This window comes from Marmota marmota, unplaced genomic scaffold (genome assembly GCF_001458135.2).
Source record: "Marmota marmota marmota unplaced genomic scaffold, marMar, whole genome shotgun sequence".
Classification (NCBI taxonomy): domain Eukaryota; kingdom Metazoa; phylum Chordata; class Mammalia; order Rodentia; family Sciuridae; genus Marmota; species Marmota marmota.
Window position 1 is genome coordinate 66347364 of NW_026000174.1, and position 10628 is coordinate 66357991.

The 10628-nt window shown below is 58.5% G+C and overlaps 2 protein-coding genes and 1 pseudogene across 16 annotated transcripts in view; 2 read left to right on the forward strand and 1 right to left on the reverse strand.

Annotated features, from left to right (window-relative positions):
- Window positions 1–4840, forward strand: part of Mark2 (microtubule affinity regulating kinase 2) — a 60455-nt gene extending 55615 nt beyond the window's left edge. For 7 of the 14 annotated variants that reach the window (XM_015478139.2, XM_015478145.2, XM_048789048.1 and 4 more), the window contains 3 exons: window positions 63–89; window positions 2030–2074; window positions 2709–4840. In XM_015478139.2, coding sequence (XP_015333625.1) covers window positions 63–89; window positions 2030–2074; window positions 2709–3069 — 433 coding nt within the window. In that variant the 3' untranslated portion in view covers window positions 3070–4840. The remainder of the gene's footprint in view (window positions 1–62; window positions 90–2029; window positions 2075–2708) is intronic. The other 7 variants (XM_048789049.1, XM_048789054.1, XM_048789055.1 and 4 more) reach the window with 3 other exon arrangements.
- A 202-nt stretch (window positions 4841–5042) lies between these two features.
- On the reverse strand, window positions 5043–10617 carry Rcor2 (REST corepressor 2). Of its 2 annotated transcripts, XM_015478149.2 has the most exons (12): window positions 10219–10617; window positions 9476–9532; window positions 9105–9185; window positions 8704–8756; window positions 8454–8615; window positions 8243–8367; window positions 8097–8166; window positions 7790–8005; window positions 7392–7469; window positions 6412–6469; window positions 6046–6275; window positions 5043–5938 (listed from the first exon to the last, which is right to left on the reverse strand). In XM_015478149.2, exons 1-12 carry the CDS (start codon window positions 10343–10345, stop codon window positions 5624–5626), a joined length of 1572 nt encoding a protein of 523 aa, XP_015333635.1. In that variant the 5' UTR covers window positions 10346–10617; the 3' UTR covers window positions 5043–5623. The 2 variants fall into 2 exon arrangements, with proteins under 2 accessions (XP_015333635.1, XP_048645013.1); XM_048789056.1 differs by lacking the exons at window positions 8704–8756; window positions 10219–10617 and having other exon boundaries at window positions 9476–9533.
- On the forward strand, window positions 6947–7047 carry LOC125612206 (annotated as a pseudogene).
- Window positions 10618–10628: the final 11 nt, after the last annotated feature.

The window sequence follows — 10628 nt, forward strand, 5'->3', positions numbered from 1 at the left end:
TTGGTTTTTTTTTTTTTTTTTATTTCTTTTTTTATTTTGTCTTTTTTTGTTTGTTTTTTTAGAAATCTGTCTTTCAGGTTTGCCAGAAGGTAGGCGTTGAGCCCACTGTGTGTGTGTGTATGTGTGTGTGTGTGTCCTGTGTCTGTCCTGCTCCATCACTAACCCCCCCCCTCTAGCTCTTGATTCCTCTCCATCTGCTCACCTGCTCTGTGTGGCCCTCCTCTCTGCCATCTTAAAGGGATGAAGACTGCTCTGACTAGGCCTCAGCCTCAGTCCACCTTCCCTGCCCCCTTCAGACAGGCAAGGCTCAGAACATAGGGCCCCTCCGAGGCGACTTTGAACCCCCAAGGCAAATGGCTTTGAAAGTAAGGGGTCTTCCTTGGGCCACAGGTATACCTTTCCTCAAGCAAGAGACCTTTTCAGGGATTCTCCCTTTAAGATTGTCTCCTTACCCACCCCAGGTTTTGGTTACAAGCATTGGGTTCCTTCTCTGGCCCTTCCCCTTGTCGTGTGCATGCGCTATGAGGAGGCTCCACTGGGGTAAAAATGCATCTGGGATGGCATCTCTTGGGGTCTCTTGGATTTGCTGAACTTCAGGGCTGTGACCTCTTCCTCCCTGGCCTATCTGATGGCAAGATTTTTGAGGTACTACAGGGACATTGGGGTCCCTAGGCTAAAGTCTGACTCTTCCAGGCCAAGGGAGCCTTTGCCTCATGAATGGGGCGCAGCACCCCCTTCTGGCAGCTCCTGCAGAACCAGCCTAGCCCACCCTGCCTGGCATATTGCCTCCGGCAGCGTTTGATGAGTCAAGCCTTCTCTCCTCCGGGCTGCTTCCTCCACATGTGTCCTGTGCCTGCCAAAGAGCCAGGAGCAAACAGTCTCTGACAGGGGCCATTCTGCCTCCAATCCCTGACAGAACATCAGGAGAACCTCACTTGTGGCCAGGATCCTGGCTCTTTGAGTCCTGGCCTAACGTCCTCTCTGTGGCCCTGGGTGAGCCAGATACCAAGCTGCAGACCAAAGACCAGGTGGGACCCTGGGTCACCTGGTGGGCATATTGGTATCCCAGCTGAGGGAGAAACAGGCCAGATGGGCTTCTCAGGACTTCCCTGTTCCCTGTGCACCCCTCCTGCCCAGCTCACTGCATGGCTGGCTGGGTCTGCACTGCAGGGGCCTGAGGAGAGCGGCTAGGGCTCCTTCCTGTCACAGCTGGGCCCTGCTCACAGTGCGCTTGTTGGCCTCCATGTGTCTGTGTCTTCGTGTCCCTTTTACATGTGCTGCTGCTGCTCTCCCTCCTCAGCCTTTCCTCCTTCCTGCCTTCTTCTGCTCTCCCCAGTTTCCCAGCTTCAGGCACCCATCTTTCAGGCAGGAGCTGGAGAAGCCGCTCAGCGGGGCCAGACCTCTTCCCCACCCCCCCAGGTGTCCTCCTGGCCTCTAGCCCCCCGCCTGTGTGAGCAGCCGGCCTGGCAGGCCAACCATAGGGGAGTTTCAAGTGCATGGAGCAGTGGCCTTTCCCATCAGCCACAGCAGCTGCCACACAGTTTGGTCTTGGCACTTTGAGCCTCTGAGAGAGGCTTCTGAACACCCCCAGCTCCTTCCTCCACGAAGACTTTCATCTGAGACCCTGGTATATTGGTATAAAGGACCAGCTCCCAACCCGCTACCCCAGTAGAGCATGAACCAGGCAATGGACCCAGGGTTAGCGGCTCCTGCTGGGCGGGGCTCTGTGCTTGCTCCTGCGCAGCCACACCTCCTCCCCCAGCAGAAGCTCCTCCCAGCACACGTCTCTGGGAGTGTGGGGAGGGACAGGCCCCATGTGCTGGGCTCCTTGTTGGTAAGGGACAGTTGAGCTGCCAGTATGAGGTGCTGCAGAGCCATGTTGGCCTGCAAGTGACGGGCAAGTGGCCTTTGGGCTTGGTCCTGTCCACCCACTGGTGGCACCTCCCCAGACCCACTCTCATCTGGGCCTGTGGCGGCGGAAGGAGCGAGAGATCCCAGCACTAAACTCTCCCTCGCTCTGTTTTTTGAGGAACCTGAATGAACCTGAAAGCAAAGACCGGGTGGAGACGCTCAGGTGAGAGGGCCGGAGCCAGCACTGGCCCTGCCCAGGCCACCGGGCTTGCCACAAGCCGCCTGCTCCTCTCTTCCTTCTGCCTCTTGGCCCTTTCTCCGGTGGTTCTGCCCCGTCCGCACCCTCTTGTGGGCCTCCCTTTCCTCACAGAATTTCCCTTTCCCAGGCGCACTTGCAATAGTTCTGGGTCCTTCTCAGATCGTAATGTATTCCAGAAGTCAGAGCCTAGCGTCCGGCATTTGGGGCTCTAGGTCCCTGCCCCTTGACTGCCTTCTCTGCTGCCTCAGCCTCTCTGGAGGGACAGTCTGTGCCACATTGCCTTGAATGCACTCATTCCTTGCATAGCCCTCCCCTCTTCAAAGAAAAAAAACTGTAACCGCATGGAACTGTCACCCCACCCCACCCGCCTGGCTTCTCACCCCCTACCCTCTACCCCGAGAGACTGAGGGCCAGAGGACTGCCCCCGCCTCTCACCCCGGGCTGCCCCTGGACCAGAGTGACCCTCCCTCTTCCAGCTCGCTGCTCTGTGCTCCCTCCCGCTCTCCTCCCTAGTCTCAGGGTCTGTCTGCCAGGGTGGCTCTCCTGTGGGTGTGTTGCCTCAGCCCCCAGCTGACACCCGCCTCTGCCCTCTTCGCAGACCCCACGTGGTAGGCAGTGGAGGCAATGACAAAGAGAAGGAAGAATTCCGGGAGGCTAAGCCACGCTCACTGCGCTTCACGTGGAGTATGAAGACCACGAGCTCCATGGAGCCCAACGAGATGATGCGGGAGATCCGCAAGGTGCTGGACGCCAACAGCTGCCAGAGCGAGCTGCACGAGAAGTACATGCTGCTGTGCATGCACGGCACACCGGGCCACGAGAGCTTCGTGCAGTGGGAGATGGAGGTGTGCAAACTGCCGCGGCTGTCTCTCAACGGTGTCCGGTTTAAGCGGATATCAGGCACCTCCATGGCCTTCAAAAACATTGCCTCCAAAATAGCCAATGAGCTGAAGCTTTAACAGGCTGCCAGGAGGGGGGCAGCAGAGGCCTGCCAGCCGGACTTGGCTGCTGGGGCCTGCCCCTGTGCCCCACCTGGGCGAGACTGCAGCAATGGATTGGCGTGTCTCCCCTGCTGGCACTTGTCCCCTCCCTGGCCCTTCTTGGTTTTTTCTTCCATGTTTGTGGGGGATGGGAGATGTTTCTTCCCCATCCCACATTCACCCTGCCCAGAAATCCCTCCTTCCCCTCTCTCCCCACCAGAGGCAGGGAGGGGGAGGGGCGGTGGGGGGGCAGGGCTCCCCCTCGGTACTGCGGTTGCACAGAGTATTTCGCCTAAACCAAGAAATTTTTTATTACCAAAAAGAAAAAAAGAAAAAAAAAAAATCCCAGCAGCCACCTTTCCTCCCTGCCCCATTGGGACAGTTGAGACTGGATCTGTGGGGTTTCCCGGGAGGGTGGCTCAGGGCTGGAACACTCTCAGGCAAGAGTGGTGGAGTTCCCTGGCAGGCCCTCCGCCAGGCCCACTTTGGGCTTCTCCCCTCTCCTCCCCTCCTTACCCTCCAAGCGAACCACCAGAGGTGGCCTTCCCCTGCCCTCAGGCCCCTGGGCTGCAGGCCTGGGCAGCTGGGGGCTGGGCGGGGGTGCTGCACAGCCCTGGAGAGGACAGGGCCGTGGGCGGGCAGGCGGCAGGGGCCCAAGCCTCCCTCCACACTGTATCCTCTGCCCCCCTCCCCAGAGCTGGGCATTCCTTCCACAAGCTGCTGTGGGGACGTTTGTTCCCCTCCTCAAAAGTCTGTGCCATCTTCTCCTACCCCTCCCAGCAGAAGGAGGGCTGACCCAGGGCTGGGAGAGGGGAGGGGACTGCGGGGCAGATGGGCTCCTCGGCCCCCAGGGGGCCACTTGGGCTGCTCATCTCCCTGACAGGGACGCTGGGCTTCTCCGTTCTGGGAGAGTCTTTGTCTGAAAGCACAGCCCCTCGCCATCCCTCCTCCCCACTGCTTCCCCGTCATTGGCATTAATCTGGGCACCAGCTCGCTCCACAGCAGTGACTGCCCGCACCACTCTCATCTCGGCCTTGCCTTCTTCTTCCTGACACTGTCGCCCCTCCTCTCAGGAGACTGCCCAGGGCCTCCATGGCCGCCTGGCGGAAGGCTGGATTGGGCGGCAGGGCCCGGAGTGTCTGCCTCCCTGGGGTGGGGACAGATGGGCGAAGCGACCCCCGCTTGCTAACCTCGGCCAGTGTGGGAGTGGGTGGCTGTGGGCGCTTGGCTGGTGGTGGCCACTGCATCCCTTAATTTATTTCTCTGCTGTTTCAGTTCTTGAGAAATGGGGGGAGGGAGTCCGACAGGCTGCCCCTGCCCTCACCTGAGTTGTACATTTTTTTGTGATGGGTTTTATTTTTTATTTTATTATTTTATTATTATTATTTTTTTGATTTATGATGACTCCACCCCTGTTCATCACCCCCACTCCCAGGCCAGGCTCAGCAACACATCAGAGCCCTTGAGTCCCAGGAAGGGGCCTAGCCAACCTCAGCCCTCCTTACCCCCTGCTCCACCATGGCTCCGGCTCAGACCAAGGGCTCCCCCTCCCTCCCTCCTCCTGCCCTTCGGAACAGCCCGGGTGCTCCTAGGGGGCCGGGAGGGCATGGCTTGGCTCCCAAAGGGGGTGGGGGCCAGGGGCACCCAGGCCAGGTGGCCCCTCCCCACCTAGCCCCTTCCTCCCACCCGGCCCTGCACTTAGTTTCTCCTCTGGATCAAACACGTAATAAAGAGAATGTTTGGAATCTGAGCTGCCTCCTCCAGTTTCTTCTCCCAGCCAGGCAGGGACCCAGTCCCCCAGGGGCAAGATGTAGCCTGGCCTGCCAGCCATCCTTACAGGAGAGAACTGATTGTGTCAGCTCTGAGGAGAGTTGGTGCTGAGGGAGGCTAGTGCTGGGTGGGCCAGCTCCCTCCCACCCTCTGGGCACCCAAAAGTAAAAGACCCAGCCAACTTAGGAGGTTGTATTTATTTATTCTTAAAAAAACATTGAAAAATAAACCCATGTCTCCCTAAGTTTCCAGCCCCCCTTTCCCCAAGCTCCAGGGAGGACGGGTGAGGTGGGCACCCTCAGGGCCCTTCAGCATTCCCACCTGGTCCTGCAGAAGAATGGGACTTCCTTCAGGACTCTGCCCACCTCCCCCCACCCCTCCCCACCTCACCCCAGACTTATTGCTAAAAGGAGGGAAAGGGGAATGAGGACAGCCAACACCCCAAACTGTCCTACCCTGCCCCCATGCTAAGGTCACTACCCCCTACACACAACAGGCAGGCCCAAAGGCCAAGCCCCTCGCAGATAAGGAGGCAGCCATTCCAGTCCTAGCCAGGAAGCAGAGTCCTCAGGCCAGCTCTGAAGGCCCCTTAGCCCCAGCCTGCAACTCAGCTGCCAGGACACACGCAGAACCCACAGGCTGGGCTGTGCCAACTGGCAGCTCTGGGTCTTTGAAAGATCTGGCAAGAGCTTTAGTCCCTTCTGTCCTCAGAGATGCCAGCAAAGGGGTTCAGGAGCCCGTGGGTGGTAGAGGACCCCAAGGCTCAGAGTGAGGGTGCTGGAGGTTCCAGAGGGGCTCCGATCAGGGTAGGTGGGGGCTGAGGACCAGGGCGGGCACTGTGGCGGGAGGCAGGCAAGGCCGGGCGGATGAGAGGTGGAGGGGGCTGATTAGGAGCGAGCCGGGGCTGCAGGAAGCGGCCCTGCTGTAGTGGGGGTGGCTGGCGAAGCAGGGTGGGAGCCGTGGGCAGAGGTGGCCTCAGCAGCGGGGGAGGCTGGGACAGCGAGGAGGGCAATGGTGGGGGTGGCGGTGCAGGGGGCACCGATCTGGGCACAGATGTTGAGACAGATGTAATCTGGACCTAAGGAAAGAGGAAAGAATGAGAAGGGCGCTTATGCTTGCCCCCGGCCAGCCTCGGGGCACTCCAGCACCTCTCCTCCCCTCTGAGGGCTTCGTTCCCCTTCTCACCTCATCGTCCTCCTCTAGGGCTGGGGCTGGCAAGGGAGCCCCTCTCCTGGCCTGCTCCATGGGCACTGGGGCTCCAGGGGCCCCATCCTGCTCGGCCTCCCACTCCTGCAGCACCTCCTCCAGATTGAAGCGGCGCCGGTAGCTCACAAAGAAGGTCTTCACCTGGGTCAAAGTCTTGTTCCCAATCACCTCGGCAATAGCCCCAAAGTCTTTGCCATATCTACGGATGGCTGCAAGGGTCAAAAGGGCAGCAAAAGTGTGAATATCCTTCAGAACTAGTTACTTCCCTGCCCCTTCCCATCAGCTTTTTGGAAGGTAAGAGGTGGATTCCTGGGGTCTTCTGTTCTCCTCAATAGTCTAACCCACCTTGCACAGCCAAAAGCTGCTCATCTGTGGTCCATCGGGAGTTGAACTTGGTATTGGCCTGAAGAACAAGGGATATGTTTTGTTTTGTTTTGGTACCAGGTTTAAACCCAGGGGTACTTTACCATCGTGCTACATCCCCAGTCTTTTTTTTTTTTTTTGGTACCAGGATTGCGCAGAGGGTTTAACCATTGACCACGTCCCCAGTTCGTTATTTTGAGACAAGGTCTTCCCTAAGCTTCTGAGGGCCTTGCTAAGTTGCTAAGGCTGGCCTCAAACCTGTGATCCTCATGCCTCAGACTCCTGAGTCCCTGGGATTTCAGGCTTGTGCCACCACGCCCAACAAGGAATATATAATCTTTATAAAGTAAAAAGTTATGGAAACAGGGGCTGGAATTGTAGCTCAGTGGTAGAGCTTACCTCAAACGTATGAGGCACTGGGTTCGATCCTCAGCACCACATAAAAATAAATAAATAAAATAAAGGTACTGTGTCCATATACAACTAAAAATATTTTTTAAAATATGGAAAACAATGTTTACTTTAGCAGCAAATATACTAAAATTGGAATGATACAGAGAAGATTAGCATGGCCCCTGCGCAAAGATGACACAAATTTGTGAAGCATTCCATATTTTTAAGTAAATGTATTAAGACACGAATGGTGTAACTCCACTTTGTATACAACCAAAGATATCAAAAATTGTGCTCTATATGTGTGATATGAATTGAATCACATTCTCCTGTTATATATAATAAATTAGAATAAATTAAATTTATATATATATGGAAAACAGGGGCTGGTGATATAGCTCAATTGGTAGAGTGCTTGCCTCACATGCACAAGGTCCTGGGTTCAAACCCAGCACCACACACACATACACACAACAAAAAAGGAAAACAGAAGCCCTGTACCCCTTATCAATACCCCCTTTCTGTTCTGCCTCCGAGAACCCCCTTTTCCACCCAGTTGTGAGCCTTACCTCAGGGGGGCGGAGCGGGTCGATGCCACCCTCCAGGGCTTGGCGGAGGCTGCTGTTGGCCTGCTTCATGCTCTGCACCTGAGAAGGCCAGGAGGGAGGGTCATCTAACCCTCTGTCCCAGGAGGTCACCATCCCTGCCTCACCTGAGCCCCAGTGTGCAGTCAATCCCACGTTCCCCAACAAAGAGCTGTGCCACCACTGGGCACCCGGTGCATCACAACCACTCAGTGGAGCTGACACTGACAGCCTCCCCTGTTTGCAAACCACTTTTTAAAGAGGGCCTGCATCCCAGAGGATGGGGCCATGACAGGTGTCACACCTGCGCCATCTCCCCTACATCACAGCTACCCCAGAACTTAGTTCCCAGAAGCTGCTGGCCTCCTCTCCTAGGTCCCCACCTGGCGTTTGAGGGAGATGAGCTGGGAATCGAGACCCCGGAGTGTGAGGTTGGCAAGGTCTGGGCTTCCTGACACTGCAGTGAGGCCCTCAGGACTCAGGTACATGCCCTTGGGTGGGCGTCGCCGGGTTCGGAGCGGGTGGTGGCGGTACTGAGACACCTGGACCTCCTTCTTTCCAGGGCCTGGGCGTGTATTCAGGGGCCTAGAGGGCAGAGGCTGCAGAGAAAGGAGAGAGGGCAGGTGGTGCAGAGCCGGAGGGTGGGGGAGGCAGGTGGGCAGGTGGGGCCACAGCAGCTGGAGACCTCACCTCTCTCTTGGGGTCTCCAGCATCTGGCTCTCCCTCACTCACGGCTCCTCGTCCCTCTTCAAGCTCATCGCTGTGGACACAGGAGGGAATGAGGCAGGGTCCCAGGAAGTCTGTCTGCCCCCACCCTGTGATGACCCAGACCCCACCTGTCTTCTTTGTCCTTCCGGCCACCCAGCCGCCGTGCCTGTCTGTCCATCACACTGGTTCGGCTGCGGGTCTTCTTCCAAGAGTAATAATACTTCACCAGGCTGGGAATGAGCTTGTCAGGCAGCTGGGGGAGCAAGGCCAGAGGTGGGCACCCAAGGGAGCTGGTGGGAGTGGAGGGCTGGGAAGCGCTGGGGGCGGGGCGGGCGTTACCATCTGCTGGATCCGCTGGAAGCACTTGCCATGGAAGCCAAAGGCCTGCTCGAACAGCACCTTATCCTCCACGGTCCACTCATCAGGGAACGGGGTGAAGTTGGCCAGGTCAGCCAGTGACTTCTCCACATCATGTTTATGCCACAGGAGCATGCCCAGTGCCTGGCCCAGGACAAGGGGCAACTCAGGCTGCACTGCCCCCAGCAGTGTCCCATCCCCTCCCCCAGATCTCCACAGGGGCCAGGTTCACCTGCTCGATGTTGTAGCCATGCTTCTCCTTGGCCATAGCAATGTACTTGTCAACTGCAAGGGAGGGCACAGTTCCTAACCCAGGCCTGTCCAGAGAGGGGAGGGGTACCCCACTCTGGAGCGAGGACCCTAAACCTGAGTCCCAGGGCAGAGGTGGAACCCTCAGTACAGCCTCCAGCCCACTTCTTTCTTCTTCTTTTACTTATTTATTTTTTGGGGGGTAATGGGGTCTCCCTATGTTGCCCAGGCTGGTCTCAAACTCTGGGGCTCAAGCCATCTTCCTGCCTCAGCTTCCCAAGTAGGTGGAACCATAGACACAGGCCTCAGCACCTGGCTTTCTGCCTCAACCCAAGCCACCCCCTTCCAGGGCTGAGCCTGAGCCCGGGGTACTGCCCTACTCACGCTTAGCATCTGACACGCAGTGGTTGGGTGACCACACCAACATCCCCTTCAGCTCCTTGTTGCTGTAGCGAGCTGGGCTCTCTGAAAGGCAGAGAAGGAGGAAAGACACTCAGATTAGCCTGGTGGCTCTAGCCTGGACCCAAGGCCAGAGGGCAGCAGGGGAGTGGGGCCTGAGAGGTGAGGCCCAGAAGGGAAGGAGGAGCAGAGACCAGACAGGAAAGCAGAGCAAGAAAACTCACTATGCCATGGGGCCACCCACCCCCGCCTGCCCGCCAGCCTGTCCTTCCAGCCAGCCAAGGGCTCCCCAGGTGCGGCTGCAGGCCACGCCAGCGGCCCCCACCCCTCCCTCTGCCGCCTGTCCTGCCACTCACCAGGCTTGCACTCCGGAATTACGGCCTGGTAATTGGTTCCAACTCGGATCATGCTGTCTGTGGAGCCAGGGGAAGGCAGTCAGGACTCCAGGGAAGGAGGGAGGGCGGGAGGATGTGGCGGGGGAGGTAGCTGGGCTGGAGTTCTCCCTCCTGACCACCCAGGGCCCCCACCTTCCAGGAGGCTCACTTTTCCCTGATCTTCCCCCAATTACCCTCAGCCAAAGAGGGGACTAGAAAAGAGAGAGACCCTGCCTAGTCATGGCCATATCGGATGGGGAGGGGGCAAGCCAGGCCAAGCAGAGTGCTTTGTTCCAGCAGAAGGTGGGGGCTTGGAGGGCAGACCCTAGACCTGGACCACAGCCCTGCAAGGAACCCAAGGCTCCTCCCCACCACATGAGCCTCAGCTCCGAGTCGAGGTCTTTCCGGCCCTTGCCCCAGCCAGACCTCAGTCCCCTGCAAGGTGGCAAGGTATGGGGGACCCAATCTATGCGAGGGAGGCACGCCTAGGTCTCTCAGTGAGTAAGGGCAGGGCCAGGGCGGACAGGACTACCTCCATGGCCAAGCCTCCAGATCCCCTGGGCCAGCAGCCCCAGACTTGAGGGAGAAGCAAGGCAGAGGCTCCAACCCAGGAGGACAGGAACCATCAACACAATATGCTCCTTAGTCTGCAACTCTTCTCCCTCCCCCACTTCGCGGCCCCTGGGCCAGTCAGTGCGCCTTTAACCCCAGGCCGCCGGGCTCACCGTGCGAGTGCTCCTCCTCGCTGCTGTCATCCTCCGAGTGCGGCTGTCCGCCGTTGGGCGCCGTCTTGGCCCGGCTGCGGGACAGGATCCCGGAGCCCGCACTCGGCTTCTCCATCACCGAGGGCATTACCCCGCCCGGCTGCCCCCGGGGGCGCGGGAGCCTTCGGAGAGCGACGGTGGTTACCGCGCTCTCCTCGAGTGCCACGCGCAGCCCGGCCTGGAGAGGTCGCCACTGAGGCTACAAGAGGCAGGAGGTCAGCGTGGCTAGGGTCCGGCGGGGCGGGAGCCCAAGGGGCAGCCCCAGCGCTCCCCGCGACCCCCACGGGCGAGGGCGTCAGAAAAGTTTGTGCAGAAGTGGGGTACGCGGGGGATGAGCGCAAGGTCCGGCGCTGCTGGGGCTGTCTCTTATA

What these genes read in the sequence shown, in the direction of transcription:
- Rcor2 (XM_015478149.2), bottom strand. Translation starts at nt 10,345, where the DNA reads ATGCCCTCGGTGATGGAGAAGCCGAGTGCGGGCTCCGGGATCCTGTCC. An exon ending in TCATCTCCCTCAAACGCCAG is followed by an intron (nt 7,470 to 7,789) that starts GTGGGGACCTAG and finishes TGGCCTTCTCAG; the next exon opens with GTGCAGAGCATGAAGCAGGC. An exon ending in GCAGCTTTTGGCTGTGCAAG is followed by an intron (nt 6,276 to 6,411) that starts GTGGGTTAGACT and finishes TGACCCTTGCAG; the next exon opens with CCATCCGTAGATATGGCAAA.